The sequence below is a fragment of the Alligator sinensis genome, unplaced genomic scaffold (assembly GCF_000455745.1).
Source record: "Alligator sinensis unplaced genomic scaffold, ASM45574v1 scaffold187_1, whole genome shotgun sequence".
Lineage (NCBI taxonomy): Eukaryota > Metazoa > Chordata > Crocodylia > Alligatoridae > Alligator > Alligator sinensis.
Window position 1 is genome coordinate 4,513,428 of NW_005841861.1, and position 27,269 is coordinate 4,540,696.

The window sequence follows — 27,269 nt, forward strand, 5'->3', positions numbered from 1 at the left end:
CTCATAGACTTACCTGGAGGAAGCTGCGGGAACTGCTCTCCACCACACTGCCAGGCTGCCACGTGCATGCGTGTGCGCACATATGCACATGGCACCCCCTGTGTTCTGCTCCCCACAGCCCCAAGCAGCCCCTCTGCCATCCTGCAAGGGCAAACCCACACTTTCCCAGATTTTTCTCCTTAAAGAAAAAAATCCACATTTTGCCACTTTTTTCCACAGCAAACAGAAAACCCGGATCCCTGGTGATGTGATAATTGTGCAAGCATGAGTCACAAGATTTCATGAACCTTCATATCTTCATGCTTTTAGAATGCCAAATCCTCAACAGGGATATAGGGCCTACATAAGAAAACAAGTGAAATGACAGCCTGTGTTTTCCTGTGGCATACATAGAAAGCGGGTTATTCATCACATACTTCTTAAGTGAATTTACTGCTTATGAAACGTGCCAGGTTATTTGACTCTTTAAAAGGGGAACACAACTAGAAAGGAATCTTTGGAGGAATGGCCTCCTCAGATTGAGAGGAAGCTAGGCAACAGGACCACAGAAAGGATTCAGAAAGCAAAGGCTTAAAGCTGAAAGCAGGGAAAAAATATCCAACAAGAGGCAGCTTTGTGACCAAAATAAGAATTTTCCTTAATTTTGTTAGTTTTACAGACTTTTTCTAGTGGTTCTTCTCAATGTAATTCCCTCCCCACCCCCACCCCCCACACCATTTCCAATTATTTCACTTTTCCAGTGGGAAGGGGGACATTTAATAAACGCAGAAAAAATATCAAGTTTAGAATGTTTAATTTCTTCAAAAAAATGTGAAAAAACATTACTCTATTAGTCCCAGTAGCATATCATTTCCCCTTTCCTCAGACATTTGAAGTTTCAGCAAAAAAAAATCTGCTTTTTCAGTGAAATTTACTTGTGTCCATCTTAGAATTATTTGAGCTTGCTGTAGGAAAATAAATATTTGAACAGGTAAATATGTACAGTCATTATAAAATAAGGCTCCACAGTTTATGAAATCATGCCAAGAGGCCTGCTTTATCTGTCTGTTTGACCTGGGCTCAGGACTGTCGACCCATCTATATACGTACAGCAAAAACTGAATGCGTTTCCTCATACAGTGGTGAGGAAACATGCTTTACAGGTGCCCCTTGAAAATGTATAATTTAACCACAAGGACTGTGTGTCATTAATAGCTCATGGATTCATAGGCTGCTGATGGCTACCCCCATGTTAAATCTCTTATGTAATGATGCAGTTTGAATAGAAGATAAAATGGTTTATTTCTTCACGATATTCAGGTCAAAATGAATCAATGCATTTAGAATAATACTACATTTTAGGACAAAATAATAAGTGCTTTGCAAGTCTTCATAACTGTTTATTCAATATAAATAGTAAATATTTACTGCACTTTTTACATGAAAGACATTTTTACAACACGTGTTGATGGTAGAGGCTGCAACACAAAGATAATATTTCTTTTGTTCCATCACCCTTTAAGACCAATGTGCGAACTAATCTCTGTACTATACCTAGTCTAACTCACTACTTCATAGTCCTTAATGCTAAAAGGAATGTATTTGTGCCCTACCTCACTCATTGTACCAAGAATCAAGAGAAATAAATAACGCTGCCTTCCATTTTTCTGTTCCTCTTAACATTTCAAAACACAAATTTATTGACATTCTAAAATGTCACAACATAAACTTATGTAAACCTTGGTTCCTATTTTTTCCTATATTGGATATCACTGTATAATTTACGAGAACACATCAGGTACAGGAATATCTCAGTTCACGTCCTGTAGGTCACTAAAAAAAGAATGTAAACGTAATCATTTCATTGTATTGTTTCCTGAAAATGGTTTTTAATCATGATTAGTGAGCTGGATTTCTATTGACCATCAGACTACAACACTTCTGCATTTTATTACAATGAATTATATACTGCAAAAATAAAAGTACCTGGAAAAATATAGTTCTGATTCTATCTATCACTTTGGATGATCCCAAAGTTTGTGTGAGGTACACAGTATTGCACATTGTTAGGCAGTTATGGAAAACAAAGTCACTTTGTTGGTGATTTTTTTCCTTTTTTTGATTCAGAATGTAACATGGACTAGGAAGACTTCACACACAAAAAAAAGGCAAAACTTTTTCTTTGTGTTACACATCATCTCATTTGTTGTAAAGCAAAACTTGCAAGTGACATTTATTGACAACATAATTACAAAAGAGTGATAAGATAACCAAAACCTTATTCTGGAAGCCTTTTACATCTATCCTAGCATCCTACTGACTGCAACATTTCCTCTTGATGTCAATTTCCAGTGTGTAAAATTTTTAAAAGTTCTCCTGCCCATGCTTCATAAACTGAGCAGTTTTAAAGTTATCGTAAAGTCAGCATTGGATGTCAGACGAGTCAGAATCTACAGAGATTAACTGTTAAGTTTTGGATCATTCCTTCGGTTCAAATCAATGCCTGCTTTTTTCACCAACATAAAAATGGAATGTTTTGTCAGTCAGCAGTTTTAAATACTTTACTATTTTTGATACCTGCCCATACTGAACCAAGCTGCATTTGTTTATTTAATATTGCTCTTGGTCTTTGTCTTCTGAACTGTTTCGTACTAATGTCTGAATGTCTACTGAAAGTAATGACAGAAGAAAAGCACATAACAATCGTGTATCTTTATTGTGATTGCCCTGGTTTGGGCTGTGTTTCAGTGAGAAGATTCCTCCTATCCAAGCATTGGAGTGAGACCAGAAACAAGACCAGCTTTAACTTGAAGCGGACAGTTCATTTATGCAATATCTGGCTTCAGATAATGAAAGGCACCTGTAAGAAAGCAAAAGAAGCTTTTTAAGTCATGCTGTGACAACCTCACAGCAAGGGGCAATGTCAACTACAGGTTGACATTGTCATATTTAATACTGATATATCAAAGGAAAGGGACTAATATTTTTATTCCTAGGACAAGTTTGACAAAACTCTGTGTATCTGGGATTATATACTATAATGATTCTTGAGCTGACCTCATTAAGAACATGTGTTTCTAATACTGGAATGCCAGTGGTTATTTCATTTTGGACAACCCTTATGTTTTACCTAATGGCAATCAGGTTTCATGTCTCAACAATTAATAACATCAAGATGTTGTTGACATCACTTAAGAAAATAATTATGCAGCAGAAATCTTGCTTGAACAATCAGTTATCCTAGTGCAAACACAGTTCTATTATGAAGAGAAGTAGCAGTCATAGTCTATAATCAGTCTTCACCATTTTCTTTATGAGCAGAAAAATACAATGAAGATAGAGTTGCCCTACTAAGGATATATCCTGTCATCCCATTGATCAAATACTCACTTTGTCCATACTGTCCATACTGGTAGCCTGTGACAGGGTCCATACTGTAACCTGTAGTACTGTAGGTTGGTGGGCAGTACGACTGGGATGTAGGCAGGCTGTCTAAACTTTTCATATGATCTAGTCTCTGACTGCAACTGGCTGATACAGTGGTGCTTGGTTCCAGGCCCCCAGTTAAAGGTGAGAGGGCATAGTCGGTTTGGGGTTGGTGAGGTACACCACCATGGTTAGTCAAGAGTCCCATTACCTAAAATAAAAAGTATAATAATGAGAGAAGGTTAACATGTATGAACAACTGTATTTCATATGTAGCTACAAGAATAATTAAGTCTGTTATTTAATTTCCCAAGATATCTATTACTTGGTATTTGACCTGCACTTTGGGTACCTAATTCAAAGAGGAAAGAGAGTTACATCATGCATCTAAATGATAACTTACGGCTGGCATTCCAAAAAAATTAATGTACAGGGGTACAGAGAAATCCTTTTATGCTTTTAGAATGTCTGATCACATGTCACAGTTGGGATTTCTGTGGATGTTTATTCCTTAGGGATTTAATAATGATAGGAGAAGTAAAGAGGAGGAAATAGCTCCTTGGTCATAATCTAACATTTTACGGTGCTGCTCCCCAAACCCAAAAGCTCCATTGTTCTTTGTTTATTTTCTCATACAAGACATTTCACATTCTTCATAAAGACCAATTCAACCAGATCAGTAATATCTAGAAAAATAACCACATCAGACAGAAAAGAACAAGATAGTTATATGGTAAATTGAGGTTTAGATCCCATTTTAAGGCTTCTAAACTTCATAGCTTGAAATGGGATAGCAACACCAACTCAGTCCTAATGACTGTTCTGGTCAACCTTACTATATAAGAGGCTCACTCTTTTCTAACGTGGTGGCTTTTCTAGATACTGCATCTTTAAACAACTGTTATTTTCTCTCTTGCAGTTATAAATAGGTTCTCAGTGGGCGGATCTACATGTGCACGTTTACGGCACAGTAACCGAAAATTACTGTGCAGTATGAGTGTTGTCTACATGTGCACACCCACACTGCACAGTAAATATGGCAACTTATGCTGACTTAGGTGCCCGATTTATGCCCAATTAGTTACTGTGCAGTAATGCACATGTAGACACCTTACTGAGCAGTAACACTGTGTATGTGAACTGACTTCGAACTAACTTTACTCTCAAGTCAATCCACACAGAGCATTACTAAGATTAACGCCTGCATGTATAGACACTGGCTTAAATCTTCTTACTGTGCAATAAATTACTGTGTAGTAAATTTAATGCACAGTAAATGCAGGTGTAGACTTGCCCAGCAAATATTTAGTTTTGCTTCTAAAATAGTGGTAAGAAACAAACTATACTTGTAATGACAGAAAACTTCCTAGCAGAATAAGATTCTAGAGCTAGGCAAATGATGGCAAAAATATTTATTTTTATCGGTTTGTGTTGGAGTAGCACCCAGCAGCCTCAGTCCTACCCCCTGAGATGCATTGTTTTAGGAGGTACTGTACAAACATTATATAAGAGAGACTCTCACAGCCGCCCAAAACTTACCAAGTCATATTTGTTTAGCCTCCAAAAACAGTTTCAATTCAATGCATTTGCAGTGTACCATAGGCAGCCCCCAAAGAACTCTAGAGAACATTTGTTTACTGGCTGGGGCAGAGTGGGCATAACTCATGTACTGTTGTCTGCAGCATGTGACCGGTCTGTAAAGAAATGCTGAAAGAAAAGGCTACAGTGCATGTCACAGATTCCCAAACCAATTCACTCCCTTAGAGAAGGCAACAGCACTGCTCTTCTACACTGGCTTCCAGACTATTGGGACTTGTTTAATAAACTTCTTATAGATATGAAATCAAGAGTGGGGAAGAGATTACTGCAAAATGTGTCCTTGCCTATAAAAGCCCAACTCCCTTGTAGGAATTTTCTATGGAAATTCAGGACAAGATTTTTCCAAAGCACTTAAACAATTTAGAAGCACACATCTCACTGTAAGCCAGCAAGACTTGTGCTGCTAAATTCCTTATTTTTGCAAGTATCTTCCTCATACTATAGTTTGATCTAGGTTTACTTTCCAAGGACTACTCTATTTTACAACATGTGGTGAAAACTGCTCCTTTTTGTTGGAATTCCTACCACTTTAAGACTTGAGAAATAGGCTTGAGATTATATACCTAGGACACAGTGGAGCTTCTACATAATCTGTATATTCAGAAACTGAAGTCACAATTCCCCTAGGAGACTGCTTCCAAAACTGGGGTATATGGTGAGCTCCAAGAAGACACACAAGAAGAAGGAAAGGGAATGCATGAGGGAAAATGAAAATATAAATTTAGGAATAGGAAAGAAAAATAAAAAATGAAGTAAAGTCCACAATGTCTTACATCGTTGGAGAGGTTACAGTGTGGTTGTAACAACACAAAGTAGTATTTTTTTTTTAATTCACAGCATGGAAGCACAAGGATACACAGCAGCATAACTTATAAAAGGCATTTTGTGACCCAAAAAAGTTTGAGAACCACTGCTCTAGAACATCATGAAAGATATTTCTAAGATTTGTTTGTAATTATTTTACCTTACTTACTCTTCCGTCTTATCCTTAAAAGAAACAATTAAAATGGTGATTATTGCTTTAGGGATCAATTCTACCTTCATATGAGCCCATACCATTTTGAGGGCAGATGTCCTTTATTGGACTGTTTTAATTTTTCATTGAATGAATACAGTGATTTATTTCTGTAGTGCTACTGGTGACCCCTGAACTGCCACCACTAAGTTTTGTTTGGTTTTCATAAAGAAAAGGAAAACAGGACTGGAGATTATGGTTTCAATGGAAGGGAAAACTTTCAAGCAGATAAGCACAAGGTGAGTCAGATTCAGGAAGCTGTGGTTATAATGACATCAAAATGCATGAATCAAGGATATGCATCACATGTATCCTATAGAAAAGATAAGCAGGAATATGCGCAACAGTTTTTTTTTTCCTTAACTCTCCAAATAAAGTTGGGGGGAGGAAGATTTAGCTATATCAAAGTAATAAGAACATTATTTTTGTTTTATTCAAACTGTAGAAGAAAAAAGAAAAGACATATCTAAAATGTTCAAACATTTTTTAATTAATACATTTTAATTAAAAAAGTATGTTAATTTTAAATTTTTCAATTTTAAAATGACCTTTTGTTAAGAAATGTCCTTCAATTCTATTTTTTTAACTGTTAAATTCATTGCTGAAAGGAAGCATTTTGTTTCAGGTTGAATGATTTCATTTGAACAAAAACACTCTTTTTCTTTCTCTTTTTAATTTACCAAAAAAAAATTAAAATGTTTAATTAAAGGTCAACACAAAACCATTTTGAAGAACAGTCAATTAACTTAATTTTTTTAAATCACTTAGTAGCTCAATTCTACTCATAAATTTCCACTCAACAAATATGGTGGCACCCCCTGCAATGGCTGTAAAGAACTGGATGTATTGTTCCCTCATCTTAGTCAGACCCTCACAATTGCCTTCCTTCAATTTTTCAGAAGAATGTAGTAGGATGATTTCCAGTTGAAGTGATACAAATAAACTTCTTTGTTTGATTGGAAGATTATGCATTCCAAGATTTGCTAGCAGGGCCCCTAGTACTGGAATTTGCATGTGTGCTCCATACTATATTTCCCTTGAATTAATCTTTCTTCTTTCAGATTACATCTAACAGATTTAAAATAAAGGGAAACCCATAATGTAAGTTAACACTGACATTGAAAATGACTTGTCTGAAAAATATTTACTTTGGCATGAGTATCATGATTTTGACTAGTCTAAAATATACAGTTTATCAGAGATCTAAAATAACGCTGCAAATTACTGCGCAAACTTTCCTGTTCTCATCTCCAAAACTATTTGAATCATTGCTTTATCTTATTCTATTCAAATTTCTTTACATAATAGGTCAAAGTCTGCTCTCCTGACTCTCTTATTAACAGTCCCATTGAAGTCCCACTGGGAGTTTTCCCTGAGTGAGGACTACAGGATCAGAGCCTGCTTGGGCTGTTTGTTGAGTTGGGCAAAAAAAAAAATTCCCAGCACCTTTAATTCTTTCTCAAAGCAGTTCTAGCACATGCTGTCAATAGAAAATGACCCAAGATAGAGCATTTAGCCCTTTGCAAATCGTGGACTCCCAAGCTTGGCAGTGTTAGGAGACAGTATTGTATCTCCTAGCTGCTTTAAGAATCAGAAACCAACCTTGAATTTTTTTATGTGGCTTTCATTCTAGGTTCAGATTCTGAATCTGTCTAAACACTGGGTACATCTCAATCTGGTATTTTAGAGAAGGCCCACTTTTATCAGAGGTACCATTTGCAAGTCATACTGGTATTTCCTGAGGAACTGAAAAAACAAATTTGTGATGGGATTTCACATTCAGAATTTAAACTTAATCCTACCTTAACTGCCATTGTCAGCAATCTATCAAATGGAGACCATCTAATAAATCAGATGGTTTGAAACATCTTGACATGGCTGACATAGCTCTACATCTTCAAGAATGAAAAATCTGAATTTGAACTGTAATTGTCTTCATAGAAATATCTTCTTCAGAGGCCTTAGGAATTAGCCTGCAGTTGATTAGCATCTAAATAATTAGATTTTTGGTTGTGTCTATTTCAAAGCTACAAGGGAAGTAGCCTAAAGGCAGAAGTCTCTCTTATGGTATGTGTCATGACCTTATCATCCATACAAGGAGTTACAGGAAAGGCATGGCTGACTTTCACCTAATCAATTAGAAAGCCATTAAAGTTCCAATCCTTCTAGCCTATATTAAATGGTGCTCAGCACTCGGACAAGAGACATTCACAGGTCAGAACTCTGCTGATCAGATCTTCCAAAAGTCTAAACCAGAATAGCTCCACATAAGTTACACTAATATTCACCAACAAAGTGTCTGACACCACATGAGGAAGATCAAATTATCTTCATAGTTATACAGGTTAAATTCTGTTTCCCTTAAAAGCAATAGAAGACTCCCAGAAATTAAATGTGTATTAGATAAAACCATTTTTCTGTAAAGCCAAATGGTGCAGTTCCCATTCAGTATTTAATGATGTCAAAGGATCAGGCCTGTGGTTTTGGGCCCAAAAAGAGCAATATGTCCAAGTTCTACTTCATAAGGAAAACAGGTAACCTCAAACTTATGACTAACCACTGCATTTCTATAATAAAACATATTTACATCCTAAAGTAATCTGTCACTAAACTTTAACTGCAGACAAAACTACACAAATAAATACAACAAACTATGACAAGCTAAATATGCAGAAACAGTGAGTTACTTCCCCAAAATAAAAAAGTGAAACAGCACATACACTTCTTAGGGCAAACCCTCAACTTGTGGGAATCAACAAAGTTCCTCTTCAGGCAAAAAAATTACTTCAGCTGAAGATCTGACCCAGAAGTGGATAATAAAAGCCTTAAAAATGTGTGGGCAATATCTGGTCCATTATCAGCTATTATATAAAGTATATCTATTATCAACAAAATAAAGCCCATTAAACTGAGAAAAAGCTTATTCCATTTAAATGAAACATTATGCTAGTTAATATGACTGGTATTTTAGTATGTTGGACCTACCATAAGCATAATAAAATTCTCATATGTTTTAATTCATTTACGCATGCCTGCATTTAATATGCTTTTTGACCATGTCTGCAATTAATATGATTTATGAGAAAAGAACATGTGCAATATTTGGGGGTATAGTGATACCTTTTTTTCCCCCTTAGCTTCTCTGAATGAAAGATTTAATGAAACAGCTCAAGGAAAATTGTTGGCAGTTAACGTATTAAGTTGAACTGACAGAATCATGAGCAAACTTTAGTACAGTTAATGATATCCTCTTATCTGACCCTGACACATTTGCAGCATGTAATTTACAGAAGCTCTGTCCAGGGAATCTTGACAAATGCTCCTAACGATGTCAGGGCAATGTTCCATTCTAATGTAAAACAGATGTGGGTCAGATACCCTCATTCATCACTAGCACAGAAAATTTCAAACTGTTTCTAAGATGAATGACATACCTGCTGGTAACTCTTTTCACATAGAAAATCTCTCAAAATCAAAACCTATCATGCCAAAAATCTTTATAAATTAAAAAAGCTACATTTCAATACATTAAAAATTAACATTTTTTTCAAAATCCATTAAAAATGAATGAGATACATGAATGAAAAAATATATGTTCCTTACTCCCAAACAGTAGGTATATGAAGTTTTGCCAATCTAGCAAGCACAGGATCTGAGCCACAAATACTTATCTCATATCACTGGGAGCCAATCCACTGGCTTCAAGCGTGTGATGATCTAGCCCTTTATGTACCCCAGTCAAATAAGGTCTGATCTCACTCGTATTATGTATCAGTGGTTACACTGGTATAAATAACAAGAGAATGTGGTCTTTAGTGAAATACCCTTTTATGTAGGGAACATTGCCAAGTCTCACAATTTCATCATAAACCTCACAATATTTGGTGTCTTTGTTCAAGTCTCAGATCCTGGAGTGTGTTTATGTGAGAATATCCTCTTTTTTTTTTTCTTTTTTTTAAAAAGGAAAGTCTCTGGCCCTAATAGCTGTGCAGAAAAACACATGAACCCAAAGAATACAGCTACACCACAGTGAAGGCATGTCCTGGCATAGGAACTCCCAAACACACTGCAATCGTCTTCTCTCGGTCGCATGTTCCAAACTTTTAAGCAGCCCAGGTGTCCCTTCAGGACCTTAACAACCAGCCGGCTAGGCTAGGTACAGACATGACACATAAACTGATTTAAGTGATCAGAAACCGGTTTAAACCTGTAACAGAACAGACATTCAGTGCACATAAACCTGTTTCAAAATGGCTGAAACCAGTTTGAGATAAACTTGATTGAATGTAGTATTGGACTTAACTGATTTGGTTCAAACCGGTTTATGCATGGTCTGTCCCAGACCCCTTGCTGATTTAAGATTAACCCCCAGCATCCTGGCATGCTCTTTGGGCTGGGCTCTGTGCTCCAGCCAGCCAGGCTGGCCATGCCCCTCTGCTCCCGAGTCACAGCAGGGAGGTGCTTTGTATGGCCCCTGGTGGGTCCTTCAGTCTGCTGGGCCAAGATGCCACTCCCTGGGTTTGCAGCAGGGCTGGGACTGCTCCACAGCAGGACTGCTTTTCTTCCCAGCCCAGCCACAGCAGCTCCTTTGCTGCTGCTGCTGGCCCCAGCCCTGCGGCACAGGCAGGGACCACCGCATGCAGCCCACGCCAGCTCCAGGCTCCCCTGTCCAGGCTTAGCAGCAGTGGTGGGAGAGAAATGGCTGCTCACCCTGGGGGAAGAGACCCTCCCCCCTCTTCTGAGAAAGGCAGTCCCACCACAGAGCAGCCCCAACCCCACTGCAAGCCCAGGGAGTGGTGCCTTAGCCCGGCGGGACCCCTCTGCAGGCCAGATTCACCCAGCCCGTGACATCTGGCCATGCCCCTGCCTGGCCACTGGAGCAGCAAGGAGGGAGCAACCGTGACAGGGCAGGAGCCCCTTCCTGGTGGGGAGGGCGTGCTGCAGGGTGAGGAAACTGGCCACAGTGGTGGCGCTGGGGGGGGAGGGGGCTCTGGACCCCTCCAGGCCCTGGTGCTGCCATGTGCAGCCCGCTGTAGCTCTGCCCACCCTGCTGCAGGGCCCCCCACCAGGAAGGGGCTTATCCTGCTGGACATTATGAAGGGCTGCTGCTTCCATCAAGGGCCCTGCCCCTTCCTACTATAGTGGCCTGGCGGGGCCCCAGCCAGCCCACACGGCCCCTTGAGGGGGGCAGGGATGAGGTTATTCCCCTTCCTTCCATCCTTCTGCAGAGGGGACAGCAGGGGCCTATTCCACCACAAGGAACCAGTCTTCCCTCTACCCTGGCTGCCTATAGGGGTAGAGGAGAGACTAAACCTCATCCCTGCCCCTTCTGTATCAGGGGCCATGGTGCTCGGTGCTGCAGCAGGAGGGGGGAGCAACCGGCAGACCCGGCTCAGGTCCCTGCTGGCGAATTAAATCCCTCTCTGGCCTGTTCAGCCTAGATTGGCCACACACGCCTCTGCACAGCTTCCCTGCAGCCAAGGGTGCACTCTAGCACCTCCGACTCCTGGCTTGAGCAACTGCAGGTATGTGTCCGCATGTCTGTTCTGTTACAAACCAGCTCACTCTCTGCAGGTAAGGCTAACCAGAAAAGGTTGAATCAATTCAGGCTCCAGCTTTTTGAATGTCTGTCCCTAGTCCTAGAGAACAGGTAAGCAGAAGCAGATAGGCTGGAGTGCTTGGGAACATCTAGGTTTGGATACATTGCTCCCACAGACTACACAAAACCCAAGATGCTAAGGAGTGAGAAGGCAAATTTAAAAGGACCCAAACATATTATTTTCAATCTCTTGAGATTTCTTTTTAGTCAATCTTGTAGCTTCAGGAGTGGCTAACACTGTCTATGTAAGACCATAACACATGTTCAAACTGGCAATTAGATCATTCTCCCTCAGTGAATACTTTTCACCTTCCCCCCCACCTTCCCCTCCTTCCCCTTGTACTTCATCCCACACAAATTAAAGAGGCTGTGATGGACAAGATAAACACCTCAGCTGTCCTGCAGCTGTGCTTTTTAGGCGCTCTCACATATCACCTCTCTGTAATCAAAGAAAGGTTCTTTAGTCATAAAAAAGTGAGCCAGAACTGGCAGTTCATGCCCAATGAGAATTTGCAGAACCACCATTCAGAGTATTGCTTAAACAAGAGATAATAATGATAATAATAATAATATTAATATTGCATATAAAGCAGAGTGATATAATCTGCTAAAGGACTCAACTGTAGGGTTTAGTCTCATTGGTTGAGCATCCAGTAATTCTTATTGGGATACCTGGCCACGTCTACATGTGTGGCGGACATGTACAGTTGTTACTGTGCAGTCATTTAGTATTTGCATAAGCAAGCAATAACCACCATTACTGCGCAGTACTGTCGCTGCATGGTTTTTTCCCCAATGCTACTGCAGCTACTGCACTGTAGCTTGTTACCACTGCTCGGTATTGTCACCGCACAGTTAGTGCACAGCAATGCAACTGCTCAGTAGGAACAAGCTAAACTGCACCATAACGTCTTGTGTAGATGCGCCCCCTGTATCCTATAAAAACCTGCTTACTTAGGCCTTCTCTTTGCTATTTCTGCCCTGTGCCTGGGACTGTTCCAAGAAATCTGCCCCTCCTTCCCCTCCTTGCTCCTGTTCACTTTAGGAGGGGTCGTGGTGTTCCCAAGACAGAAAGATTAAGAGCAGTGCTGCCGAGTGCCCTCAGGGCCACTCAAAGGCACTTGTACTACCTCATGTCCAGGATTTGGTGTACACTGAGCAGGAGCAAGTGGGTAGAGCAGGGGTGAGCAGTTATTTTGGGTGGCGGGCCGCTTACTGAGTTTTGGCAAACCATTGAGGGCTGCATGACAGGCAGCCAGAGGGAGATAAATATTAATTTTCTAAATTTTTTAGGGGCCCGCAGGCCATATAGAATAGCCTGGCGGGCTGCATCCAGCCCACGGGCCGCATTTTGCCCACCCCTGGGGTAGAGCCTGATAAATAAAACCAATAAATGTATTCTGACAGGCAACAAAGGCAGGTATTCATCAGACCTTCAGTATGCCCCACATGAGACTAGGGTGCAAGTTAGTACTGAAAACAGACTTCCTTGCATATAAGTTTCACCATTATATATAGAATAAAATACATATTGCTCTTTTGAGCAGTAGGATTCCCCTTAGCAGTCCAAATCTGAACACTTTCAAGAACAATTATACACATAAATCATGGCATAAGGAAGAATAAGCCTATTATAGCAAAACATTTTGGAGTGAAATTCGCCCCTGTGTTCTTTAACCTGATATTGAGAGGCTGAGTTGGGGTTTATACAGTGTCTTCTACAGGTTCACAGCACAGGGTGAATATCAGTCTTAGTGAACATAATTGTAATACATATGCCTTTCACTGAACTGTGCACATTTATGTGTGTTTCTTCAGAAAACCAAAATATAGTGCATAATTAATGAGTCAAGTGAGCTTTATTTCAGCTACCTATTATAAAGCATTCATTCATATACCAGCTCTTTATTGAATAGATATGCAGGTATTCAGATTACTGTTGACATTGCCATTTTTGTAAATTCATTAATGAGTTCGAAACTCACTAATGCATTCCAAAACACACACTCTATAAAGGGTTGATTAAGATTGTTCACCTAACAAGAGGTTCAATTACTTCTGAATGTATTAAGTAGAAATAAAACTTATTTTAATAGCTGTAATCACATTCAATACCGCATAGAAAAAGTCTATCCTAACCAGCAATTATTGAGAAATTTGGAGGGGGTGATTTCATTATTTCACATGGTCCAAAATAGATTTATTTTCTCAGTTTTTGGAAAAGTTTTCATGATGCTTAACAACCAGTTTAATAAAGAAATGTATATTCAAATTGCTATCAACCATTTTCATAGAAATTCATACTCAAAGTAAACAGAAATATTCAACAATGATTTTGATGTAATTTCATGCAAAATATTGATAAAGTATTCCACAAATGTGAATGAAAATAATAGAAAAATGTTAAGATGTTGACGATTTTGACATTTTTTTAGTTAAAGACAGAGGGAGAGAGAGAGAGAGATTTTCATGTAACATTTCTGGGGACAAAAATTTCAAACAGTTTAAGGGCAGAGATATTTGGCATACAGAAAATCATGGCTTTTTCAAAATGTAAAAGCGTCATGAACACTGAGAGCTCTTAAGTGAACAATATCTTCATATACGTCTCAAGGCAAGTTCAGATATATAGGAATACAAACTGCCAAAGTCAATCATACTTAATATTATTTGAGGAGCTGGCAAATTGTGAGAATCATTAGAATTGACATATTCTGTGACTTTTGGCCTGATTATATGTTACATTGTATTTCTGAATGCCAGTGTTCAGTCTGTTTATATATTTCACTACCCAGAGACAACAACATTGGCTTACATTTATATAAGTGTCTAGCGGTTTGGGGTACCTCAATTTAGATTGCACAACTTGAGACACTTTAAAGAAATGTGATTTTCTAAGTTTATGGTAAACCCCCCATCAGAGAAATCAGGTCCTTAAGACTCAACACATAGTCACTTTGAAAATTTAAGTCTATACTATTTGTATCTCTCTGTAGTTATAAGAAAACCAGGTTTCATTAATTTCTGATAAGACAGGGAACCTGAATGATAAAGTTACCGAAAAATTCCATTTGCTAAATATCACTTGTTGCCATCTTATGGCTTTTCTTAGAAAACCTGTGCTCAGGCAAATTTCCCTGATGCAAACAAGCTGCTCAGTTAAGAATTCCATGACCTCTGGCTCATGCTGGTTGGTCACCAGCTGAACAATTTATAAAGCCAAGAGCACTTTTGATGCACATCACGAGTTTGAGTGAGTGGTGTAGGACTTTATTAGACTGATCCAACATGAAAAACATTTTTCTATTGGAATCCAATTCAAGAACAACTTCATTATGTCAATTAGATAAAGCAGAGGAACTCATTGCTCCCACCCTTCCAATTCTTAATGAGGAAATGCAAGTTTTCAGCAATTTGCTGTTGTTTTAAAAACCAGAATTAGCAAGACAGTACAAGCATCTCTTTCTTTTGACTAAAAGATTCTTAATCAAGAGCTGACATGGGATCCCATGCCTCAAACTGATGAGAATCAATGTACTCCTACAGAGCCCTGTGATCTAAGATAGCACTGTGAATTTCCCTCAATGAAAAGGCTACAGAATCATTCTCAATTTTGAGTTTGAAGTGTAAACTAATGAACATGTAAAGTGATTTAAAATTATGGTACTTTACAACTTATTTGCTATAATTTTAACCTGTCTCCTCTCTTTCACTCTAAGTGGAAGCCAAACTGTTGTAACTTTATACCTCTTTCATTCAAGCTTAAAGTGACAGTGACTGAACTTTAATGTATCAGTAAAGAACTCACAGAAAAAAACTTGCATTAGTTCAGCTGGCATGCATTAAGGCCCTCCGTCCTTTAAAAAATGGCTTAGTGTTACATCTGACCACAGTCTCAGACAATTAAATGTTCTGAAAACCCAAGAAAGAAATTTTCAAGCAGGTCACATTTTCACTGCTGCTCATGGGAAAGGCTGAAGTGTTACTTCTGATCCAGACTATAGTTGAGCTTCAGGTAAAACTGAAGAACTGAGAAGCTGAAAGATGGTGCAGTCTCCAATACAACTGTTCAACAAATGCAGCCAATGGACCTGCCATTTGTAAATGGACAGTACACTAAAGGCTCTAAGGCTGTCTCTTAACCTACTACTATGGCCCATTTCTTTTTGGGGTTTTTTTTTAAGGGAAAGCCATAGGGAAAAGAAACATCCAATAGCAATTTGAGTTCTGTGGCAAACACTTTTTAACAGAGACTATTGAAATGTTTGTAACTTGAGTGCTAAAAGTTGAAAATCAGCGGTCTGATGAACAGCAATGCTTGGTATATTACTGTCTCGGGACCTGATTCCAAGCAAATTCTGAAAAAGGGCTCTTTAGAAACAGAAACGGCTGGAAGCACAGGCAAGTACATTTTACTACCTTTACATTTCAGAAGAGCGTAAGACAAGGTCATGGGATTCCAATGTCATACTGTAAAAGGTCTGGTCTTGAATGTAAATAAAAAATTCAAAATAATGAAATCCTATATTTATAACAACCTGATTTATTGTAAAACCATACATCTTCATTTGAAATAGATATGTTTTGACAGCTATTTTCTTTCCTGACATCTAAGAAATTTGAGATACTTGTTAATGCCATGATCTAACAATGATGTGCCAGATCAGAAACAGTCTTGAGTTCTGTACATGCTATTAAATTTATAGGAAGTAGCATCGAAGTGTTCAGAATTAACAAATGTTTCTCCAACAAAAATGCATTGAGTAACTAAAATTCAATTTGAAAGGAAACTACAATATTCCAATAAAACATATGCATGAAATTCAAGAAGCTGTATAATATGCACAGCAGACACAAAAATATGCAATTTACATACATTACACACTAATAATCTCAATTCTGAAACTGTACGTAAAAAGCTCCAGTTCACTGGCTGAGAGTCTGCAATAGTAAAACATAAACAGGGACAATACTTGACACCAGTTCCTTCAACCATTAATCACTGCCTTGTTCCTATGAAGATCAACCCTTTGTAAGTCTATAACACAGAAGATTTCTCACCACAGCCAGGTGATAATGAGCAAACCAGACCAACAGAAGAATACTTAATCACCCTGATGAGATCTGCAGACCTCTAGTGCTGAGTAGTAGGAAGACATAGGACTTCCCACTCTCTTTTTGTTTAAACTCGAGTTCAGGAGCTTTATTTTATTTTCTGGCAAACTACTGGCACTAGAAGACAAGTGCATTGGGCATTCATTTCTGCTCCAAAAAATTGATCAAAATGTGAAACACGAAGAATTTTCTAGTATGATGGGTAATTAATGAAAAGTACCAAAAAAATCATTATCCTAGTGCTTTTTGTAATCTTTTGCCTTCTGATCTTAGTTTGACTACTGCTTGTCTAAGAACAGAAACTTAAAAATGTCAGTCAGCTCAGAAGCAAATTTAAAAATTAAATATCTTGTATTGAAATAAAATGTTTCCAGAGGTGCATGTGTCAGTTCCTCACCTGCTGGACATAGGCATTAGTGGAGTTATGGTAATTTATATCCACTAAGAATTATATCCTGTGAACCTAATGCCAGACCATACGTACTAGATTCCATTTATCAGAGGACCTTCAGAAGGTGCCATTCAGAAGGTGATTTTTTTTTATTCTTGTCCTGAAAAATTCACTATAATTTAAATTTATGTTTGGTACATAGTTCCTGCACAGTATTTGCCAGAGGGAGACAGTCATGGATAGAAACATAACTTTAATGGATCATGCACATAACACAGATTTACTTAGGTCAACATCCCCCATAAAGAAAAGCAGTTCTTTCTCATCAAAAAAACTTTTTTCCCACCTCAGTGCCACAAGTCACTAGTACAGCATTTATATTTTGATCCCATTCCCCCATTCCCTCCCTGCCCTTAATTTTTTTTTTTTTTTTTTTTTGTATAACATCTTAAATGCAGAATTTCCTATAACATTTATCAAAAGGACTGTAAAACGATTTTGTTCCCATCTCACTCTGTGCCCAGGCATACTAAATCCCCATCTACGAAAGCACAGATTTGAATTACAGATGATAGGAATGGTTGAAAGATGATTCTTTGGGACATACCCAAAACTTAACTGACATATTTTATACATAAAAGGTACAAGACTGGCCCTCCAGAAGCATTCTGTTGTAGAAGTGGTACCCAGCTGCTTGCTCCTTTCTGCCTCAGCTGGAGGTTCAGGGCAATTAATGTCTTCAAGGCGACCTTCTCCAGCAAAGGGGATAGAGATTTACTTGTAAAAATTATGAGGGTTAAGCTTCTCCTTAATCTCTAGATCCCTAAATCTGAGAGTCCCAAAGCCAATAGTTTTACAGAGCCCAAAGGCCAGCTCTGCCAAAATGTGTTTCTATCGTGTAGTACAAAGGTCTTCTTCAGCCAATAAAGTTCACTACTTCAGTTCACAAACTTTTGTACTGCTGCCAACAAGCCTCCAAAAGCTTTGAACAAATTAAAATGTACTTGAGTATGTTTAGGGATGAACATGTAACATCAATATGCTTTTTATTGACCAACTTTCTGTGCACCATGGTAAAAAGTAGGCGTGTGTGAAGCAGAAAGTGTTCACTTTGGATTCAGATTTGGCGATTTGGAGGGACAGTGATTCAATTCAGTGATTTGGATCATGGTCCCAAGTCGATTCAGCTGAATCCGAATCCAAAGATATTAAGCACCGAATCTTATTTGGCCATACACTATACAGGCAGGCAGTGCTGGCAGGAGCAGCTGGACGAGCCTCAGCTTGAGCCGGCACCTCCAGGAGAAGACGCGGCTCATCCGGCTGCTCTCCCAGCTGCTGCCCCCCCCTGGGGCAAAGCAGGCAGTGCTGGCAGCCCTGGGAGAAGCTGCGGGGGTTCAGGTGAATGATTGGGAGTTAGGGGATCAAACCAGGAATGGGGGAATTGAACTGGGAGCTGGAGGATCGAATTGGGAGACTGGGGGAAGCCCCGTTCATTCACCCCAGCTCATGGTTCGATTCCCCAGTTCCCAGCTTGATCCTCCAGCTCCTAATCATTCCCCAGCCTCTGCAGTTTCTCCTGGGGCTGCTAGCACTGCCTGCTTCACTCGGGAGAAGGGGCAGCCAGGGGAGCAGCCAGACTAGCTGTGGCTTGAGCCTGCAGCCCTGGGAGAATCCGTGGGAGCTGGGGGGAATGATCAGGGGGCTGAGGGAATCGAACTAGGAGCTGGAGGGAAGCCCCTGTTTGTTCCTCCAGCCCCTAATCATTCCCTGCAGCTCCCGGTTTGATTCCCCAGCTCCCATTTCAATCCCACAGCTTCTCCCAGGGCTGCCAATACTGCCTGCCTCGCCCTGGTGGGGGAGCAGCCGGGGGAGCCATGGCTTCTCCTGGGGCTGCCGGCTCAAGCTGGGGCTCATCTGGCCGCTCCCCCAGCTGCTTCCGCTGGCACTGTCTGCCTCTACAGTCTATGGCAAAATCTCCAATTCTCTCTGAATTGATTCAGAGGCTTCTGATTTGCTTTGGAGAGATTAATGGGTCTCCCGATTCAATTTGGATTTGGAGATTCAGCTGCCAAATCAGGCCAAATCTCCTTCAAATCAAGTCAGCTATCGAAGCCTCGCACAGCCCTAGTAAAAAGCACAGAGCAAGGTTAGACGTTCTATGAATCAGGATGGAAAAAAGGTAGCCAAGAAAGACACAAAGTTCACAGCACGAAGACAATGTTGTCTCCCGCGTTCAGACTGGTTTGAAAAAACATAGAAACTAATTGTATCAGTCTGATCAGTTCTAGGATCTCCTTTTGATAACATCAAAGCATGGTCAACAAGGTACTAAAGACTTGCCTCTTCATTGCTTTCTATGCCACTTAACCCAAATGTCACAGCATTTTTTTCACTGTTGTATTAAATTTTATATCACAGGGAACAAAAACTTTTTGAAAGGGGGCAGGGGAGGGGAAGAGAGGGAAATCTATAGACAGAACTGATATACACTGAAAATGACACTAGCAACTGCTTTTGATGGATTAAATCTGAACTCCAGAAAGATATTAGTGTCTAAATTATGGAAGCCTTGTGCACTGTGAATCTGGTAATTAAAAAAAAAAAACCCCTATTAATTTAATGTCATGCCTTTGTGGTGATTGCATTTAGAAATCAGAATTGTTCAAACCAAAATTCATTAAAGTCTTGTTGGAAGTACATCCGTTTGTTTTTATGTTGGTATTTTTCTACTGAGGTTTAAGCCATAAAGTTTTGTATCCCGCTCTGTGCTATAGGAATCTATGAAACTTAATTACATTTACTGTTACAAAAAAGGGTTTATGAACTTTTGCCTTTAGGCAAAAATGTTTATTTCATTGCCTTTGCTATTCATTCTTTTCAACTCTGATGCCTTTGAACTTTTCAGCTGCACAGAGTTATCACCGTTGTGCAGGAACCAGGAACTGTACTCCCGAGATGCAAACCACAAGTTGAAGAAAACGAAGGAGGCAAAGATATGCGAGTCGTTATTTTGGCCACCCTTTGTGCCATTAAAATCTCATTTTCTGCCTATTAGAATGCCCTCTCGCTGCTTAGGCAGTGGTGATAGTCAGTGATTAGTGTGTAATTGAGTATAATTGTCTTTTCACTTTTCATTTGTGTCATTCTGAGCTTCTCTCTGTTTTTCAAACCACTGAGAGCAAAAAAAGGGTAGAAAGAAGATAAAGCTGTTAAAACTCTCACTCTCAGCCCTGAAGAGATTTCTGATTGTAATTATAGATTGCATCCCCTTTGTGACTTTTCTCAGAATTTAGTAGACCGCACTCCCAAACACCTGAGTGAAGCTCACACTAATAAAAGTGTGACTCTATATTTCAGCAATAACATCAACTACAGACAGATGCCACATGTAGGAAATCTAACCAACCTCTTGACACTCAATTATCAAGGCAATTTATTAACATGATCTCCTAAGAAAAGCTCATGCAAATTAGAAAAACAATTATAGTATTCATGCATTTTTATATTTCCAAAGAGCAGCAATACTCCTAATTTATGTATTTATAACTCGATTATAGCTCATCCCAATGTGTACTGCTTATCAGCTGGAACTCTCTCTCAATATAACTTCTTTGTGATTTCTAGGCCATTTGGTAAAACCTCTTTGTTTTCCTAAAGGGACCTTAGACTAGAAAAAGTTTATTAGCCGACAACATACCAGACAAAAATCAGTGTTCCTGAACTTTACCTATGTATGGATCTCAAGGAACATAACTGCACACAACAAATGCTTGACAATGAAAGGTAAACATGAAGTCTTCATGATTACATTATAAATCACTTGAAATTAAATATAAGCTATGACACTTGATGCAGTCAGTAGGAAAAAAAAAAAAGGAAACTAGCAAACTGAAATCATGTGGCTTGTATAAAGAATACATTATGGTTTAAATTTGGCAATTCATTATACTACGGCCTCAGGGAATAGACTCTTTGGTTCTGGTATACAGCAAATCCTCTGTCTGAAAACACAGGACTGACCTGAGGTGAAAGGCCATTGCCAATGGCAGGGTTCATGGGATTTGAGGGCCCGGATGGAGGCACAAAGCTATCTGTATAGCTGGAAAATCCATGCCTGGTGCTGGGTAGGCAATATGCAGAGCTGTTTTCTGGATTTGAAGGGATGCTGCTTTGGTGCACAGTGCTCGGAGGAAGAGGCTGAGGTCTATGGACTGTACTGCTTGGATCAGACACAGCTAAAAGAAAAAGAAATGTAGCTTGTTATGTCAGAGCATCATGAGAAAAGTGAGAAATTCATTATATAAAGTTTAGCAGTAAGAAGTCTCAGTCAGAACTTGCAGGTAGATACTAGAGGACCCAAAAGTTAACATTTGATGATACTCAACATTTAAATGGATAGTTAAAGAAAAACAATATAAAGTTCTACCAGAACAATGTCATTATTTATGTTGTAAAAGTCATATTATAAAAAGATGCAATATTCATGTGATTGTTAATAGTTATGTACTGTTCAGAATTCATGAAGCAAAACAGAAAATGTGAAGTAAATATTTTTTGGATCAGCAGGCTGACAATGTGCAGGACACAGCCGCTCTCTTCCCCAGGACACCAGTAAAAATTCAGCTCAGGTTAGTAGTGACTAGCAGTGGAAAAATGTGGGGGACTGCGAAATTTTCCGAGTCAGATTTTGGTGGAAAAAAATACCTCCCACTGATTTGAGTCTAAATGTGATATTACTGAAAATCACCAACAACGTGGTTAAAAAGTCTTAAATTTGTCCCACTTTGAGTCATTATCCCAAATGAGCCAAGCTTTAGGGAAGGGCAAGAAAAGAATGGAGACTGGTTTTATGAAATCTTGTCAGTCAGGTTTTGCCTTTAAAAGATGAAAAATCAGGAGTGGTCTAGATCTAAATATAATTTTTCCTGCCAAATCACCAATGTTCACAGGACTTCTGATAAGACTGTGACTCATTTCTATTAACTGAAATGTGTTACCATCTAGTGGCTATTCAGTTCATGTATGAAATGAGTTCATGATTTCAGCCCATTATGTACTGGATTTCAGCCCATTACTTACAAAAAATGCCAAATTTCTTTGTCCATCATCCAGCCCCACGTTGGTGGACCCTCATGGTGAGAGTGGTGAGGAATGGTGGGATACTTAGCACAACCCTTGTGAATGCTGTACCTGCTCCATGTGTAAAGAAGATCAGTCTACAGGCTGGTGCTGTCTGTCTGGTACTATTCACTGGCAATCAAATCTAATCCAGCAAATTAAATCAGAATACTCACATGCTTAATGTAAACAGATTTGTCAGAGTTTTGCTAGACTGAAGCCTGAATTTACCCACTGCATTTTTTTTAAATTGAAGCATAAAATAAACATACATAGGAAACCATTCATAATTCCACTTAAATGTTCATCTACCGTACCTTGGGGTATGGAGGTGGGTTGATAGGAGGGCTCAGACAGCTGGTATGTTGGCAGGGTTGGCATGGCAGTGGGTGGAAAGCCTCCTGGGATCAAGTGGTTGAAAGCCATCAGTTGATTGGCCCCTGCCTGTTTCCTCCATCTAGCTCGACGGTTACTAAACCAGACCTATAAATGTTATAATTAGGAACATTTGATTTTGTACATTTAACTTGGGTATATCAGAAATAATAGTGAGTTTTGCTTTTCTAAAGAAGAGACTGCAAGCTACTCTGAACTCAGATCTTCTCTTCTCATAATCTTCCATCTTCAGGAGCTCCTCTGTTCTGAATTAGGTCCTCTCTCTTCCAGCCACTCAACTGAGATAATATTTTTCAAACTTGGGCGCTTTTAGAAGTTGGGCATTTCTATCTGTAACATGGCAGCTAATATATCTTGCAGTCTTTACAGTTACCTCTTATTCAGATTCTTAAGAATAGACTTAGATATCTAATGTGAAAGACATCATTTAATGCACTCTTAGAAGGCACATGAATACTACATTAATGAGGGAAATATAATAAACTACATAGAACAAGCAAAACTTTAAACAAAGTAGGCTGTTTCACACAAACTAAAGCAACATCTCCAAGCAGGTTTTCATGCACTCTCATAGGTATATAACACCTCACCACAAGACTTAGTGAAGCCAGCATTGGATCATATTTTCACACAGAACTATCTTTGAAATGTGTTCCTAGTGTACAGCACAAACGAGCTCTTCTTTAGGATTAACTATGTGTATCTACTTTTCTCCCTACATCCACCACAACTTCACATACCCCATCATCAGTTCATATTCCAAGTTTTCTGGGTCTTAGAGTGGAATACCATAAGGACCATGACCTTGTTACTTAAAAACATATCGTGTTTTAAAGCATGTAATGCATGAAGTTATCTTTCAAAGTGGTAAATCCTAAAAGCAAAAAGCCAGATCTAGTGTAGTATCAGTGGAGCTATGATGAGGACTCTCTAGACTAAATGGTGCTCAAAGATTCTACGTAGTGAATTTTAAGAGTAGCAACATCTCATTGCTGTCTGCCCTCCTGTTTACAATTACAGGCATACCCTCCCTATTCACTCTTAATCAGATTGTTTCTGCAGCAACTACAAGAATTACAATATGGAAAATTAATATTAGGAAAATATATTTTTATTTTTAGCTTCTTTTGTGATTTAGCCCATGGAAGCAGGGAGCAGAATTAGAACCATGTGACTAGTCAACTCTCAGCTGACCACCAGCATGTGCTCCACAAACCACAGTTTGGGAACCACTAATTTAGGTAATAGAGATCAAATTTCTAGATATGGCATCATCTATGATAAAAAAATAATACCATGCCTTGAACAAAACAACACTGCATAAGCGCTCTTAAGCAGCCAGCATGTTGTGGGACATGACAGCATGTGGGTAGATTTTAGGTGAAGCCGTTAGTTTGTACATCACATGCTGCTCCACAGATTCCACACAGAAAATATACATATATACATACATAAGCATCTACTTTCAAAATTAGCTGCTTTACTACTGTATAGAAACAACTGGCTTCATCTTGCTTTCAGAATAAGACTTTAATTCCATAGGGCTTCATCTGTCTTTGGCCAGGGTTGACTGATCCTACTTGCATACCTCCTTCCCTGTTACTCAGTGGCACACAGAGCAGATTTGATATCTGCAGCATCTTTCCCACCTTCTTGTCAGGCTCCCTCTTCTTTCTTCTGCTCCAACCCCTTCTGTACTCACCAAGAGGCCATAGGCAGGACTGCTCACCAATACAGAGTCAGTGGATGAGAAGTAGGATGTTTGGTGAGCTCTAGTCAGGGGTGGACACTGATCTAGTTTTAGACTCCAGTTGCGTGTGCGCGCACACACACACACACACACACACCTTGTTTTTTTGTTGCCCCTACAGCAGCATTGAGTGGAAGATAAATAGATCCAGTAAGAAGATAACAGAGTGAGGCAGCTCTTAAGAAGAGCTGTAAAGAGATCATAGAAAGAGAAGTTAAAAGGATGCAAACATACCTAAGCAGAAAAAGAAAGCAGCAGGCCTCAGAACAGCTTAGGTATACACAGTTGGAAAATAATGCATCCTATTTTTTCCTTGGGCAAATATTATTTAAAAATATCAAATTTGCATAGAAAATATATATAATTGCTGAACACACAGCTGTTTTTTAACATAGTTTCCTTTTCCACCAATGGCCTTTTTTCACTGGTGAACAAGGAGATGTATCCTCATATTTTATGAGGGTCAGTCAGCAAGTTATGCCTCCTAATTTTTATCTCCTAAGTAACCTATGAACACAGAGTAAGGTCTTCTTGATTTTTTGCCTAAGGAGGCCATAGCAGATTCAGAGGCCTATTATCAAGACCCTGAAGAAACAGAAAGATTGAATGCAAAGAACCCGTCCCAATGAAAGCATGTGAAGTGTTGCTACTGCAGAATAATGTGTGCCCACACACCAGCTAACATACCACAAAGGCAATTACATCATTTGGATGGACTGTGATGCCCCATCCTCCATACAACCTGGAAGACAATGATGGACTATGAGGGCAACATTTTCAGGATAACAGCAAGGTGATGGAGGCTGTGCAACAGTAGTTGCACAAGTGGCTGGCTGTACAAGGACTTTTACAATGACGGGACACCTGCTTTTGCTCATCATTGTGTTTTTAAACAAGTGTATTTAAAAACATCTGTGTGTTCAGCAATGATATACAAATTTTCCTTGCAAGTTCAATATTTTTTTCTATAATACTTAGCTGAGAAAGAAATAGGAGGCATTACTTTCTGACTGACCTTTGTACACGCTATGACTGAAGTACCCAGATCACTTGCTAATCATTGCCTTCTCTGCCTTGCTCCTCCTTCCTCTGGTCCCCAGGGTTATCTGAATATCTTAACATGCATCGTAAACATTAACTGAACTGCACAACACCAATGGGAGGCAGGAATTAACTGCATTTTAACCAAGAAGCAAGAGAGAACTCCCACAACACTTCTTTTCTATTCTGTTCTGTCCTGTGTGGGTTCATGTATTGCCCACATCCACACGGTCTGTAAGGACTTGCCAGTAGATTACTCTGCAATGTGACTAACATCTGTCACATGTGGTTTCTCATCCTGCTCCTCTCCAGAAGGAAAATTGAATGTTCTCAAGACAGTGTGGGTTTGGTAGTATTTTCTTTTTGGTTTTATTTCTTTTTAAATGTGCATGCTGCCCTGCATTTATGTCAGGAGCAGCAGGATGAGAATTGTATCTTGCACTTAAAGCAGAAGTTGGCAAGGTTTGTGATGGTCCTCGGGACGCATGGAAATTCATTTCAACATCACCAAGTCAGTCTCCCCTACCAACAAGAACAACTGTTGTAGAGAATTGCATTTGCCATAGGAGAAGAGTTTTTGATCATCATCTTTATCCATGCCTTTTGTGGTCTTTCAAATTGGCCAGGCCCAAGCTATCAAGCAATTTAAAGAATGGCGTCATCCATTTAAACTCAACAAGGTCAAGTGATGTGTGTTAACACCAGTGTTTCTAAGCTGAAAATCTATAGATCATGGATTTTGCTCTAACCTAACTTGTTTTGTAGAATAATATTTATATAGCACCATAGTCTTTGCATGAAGTTTTACAGAAACTGAGGGACACAGTCACTGTTCCAAAGTGGTTAGTGCATACGACCCCAGTCTTGTAAACAGATGTGCTTAGATGGACCTCTGTGTGAAGCTCAATTGACTTCAGTGAGGCTCTGCACTAGGGGCAGGCAAAATATCACCTGCTGGCTGGATCAAGCCTGCCAGGCAATTCCATCCAGCCCATGGGGCCCCTTTGTAAGCCACCTGCAAGCCCTGGCCCTGGGCTGCCCCTCTGCAAGCCGGGCCTCCGTGCAGGAGGTGCAGCTCTAGTTGCTAAGCAACCATGCCCCCTCCCCATCCCCCCCACCTGGCCTTATCCACCCCAGCCCTGAGCCAGGAGGCACTGGAGACAAGAAGCCTCTGCCTAGCCAAGGCTTTTGTCTGATAACCCCGAGGCTGTTTCCAGCCTCCCTGCCTGCAAGAGTGGGAATTTAGGTAAGGCCCCAACAAGTTGGGGGCCAGAGACTCCCACTGGGGGAAAAGGGGCCAGGAGCATGGGGAGTCATGTGCTATGGGGCCAGGCCGGGCTGCCCCACACACTGCAGGAGCTGCGCACTGTGGGGCCAGGTGGGGCTGGCCCTGCACGCTGCCACCACGTGCAACCAGCCAGGGACTGGGGTGGGAGCACAGGGAGCTGCGTGCTGTGGGGCCATGCGGGGCTGGCCCTGCTCGCTGCCACCACGTGCAGTTCCAGGGACTTGCACACTCCAGGGACCCCAAGGACCTCCCCGTTGCGCCCCCCCGCCACACCATATACAAGAGTACAAACACAATATACAAGAGTAAGACTCATTTGAGCTTTTATGCAGTCACCTCTAAATAGACTATGTAAACACATACATCTGGGCAAAAATATCTTTTAAAATAAAATTAAAATAAGTTATAGTAAATGTTTGATTTTTTTAGTATATGATTTGTTTTCTTCCACTTTCAAGATGGCATCCCTCCCTCCCAAAAAGAGTACTTCCAGGACAAGGGGAGGGACTTCTGGAGCAAAGGTCAGGGGTGGAGCTTCTAGTCCCAAGA

At 39.8% G+C, this 27,269-nt stretch overlaps 1 protein-coding gene and 1 long non-coding RNA gene across 8 annotated transcripts in view; one reads left to right on the forward strand and one right to left on the reverse strand.

Annotated features, from left to right (window-relative positions):
- Positions 1–22,533, forward strand: part of LOC112551937 — a 43,484-nt gene extending 20,951 nt beyond the window's left edge. Inside the window, exons 3-5 of one of the 3 annotated variants that reach the window (XR_003096275.1) lie at positions 6,191–6,258; positions 20,033–20,910; positions 21,691–22,533. This is a non-coding gene — a long non-coding RNA (uncharacterized LOC112551937). The remainder of the gene's footprint in view (positions 1–6,190; positions 6,259–20,032; positions 20,911–21,690) is intronic. The other 2 variants (XR_003096276.1, XR_003096277.1) reach the window with 2 other exon arrangements.
- PAX3 (paired box 3) overlaps positions 2,566–27,269 on the reverse strand; it is a 112,056-nt gene continuing 87,352 nt past the window's right edge. For all 5 annotated transcript variants that reach the window (XM_025215739.1, XM_025215746.1, XM_006016533.2 and 2 more), the window contains 4 exons: positions 22,563–22,728; positions 21,148–21,362; positions 3,370–3,616; positions 2,566–2,839 (listed from right to left, as the gene is read on the reverse strand). In XM_025215739.1, coding sequence (XP_025071524.1) covers positions 2,805–2,839; positions 3,370–3,616; positions 21,148–21,362; positions 22,563–22,728 — 663 coding nt within the window. In that variant the 3' untranslated portion in view covers positions 2,566–2,804. The remainder of the gene's footprint in view (positions 2,840–3,369; positions 3,617–21,147; positions 21,363–22,562; positions 22,729–27,269) is intronic.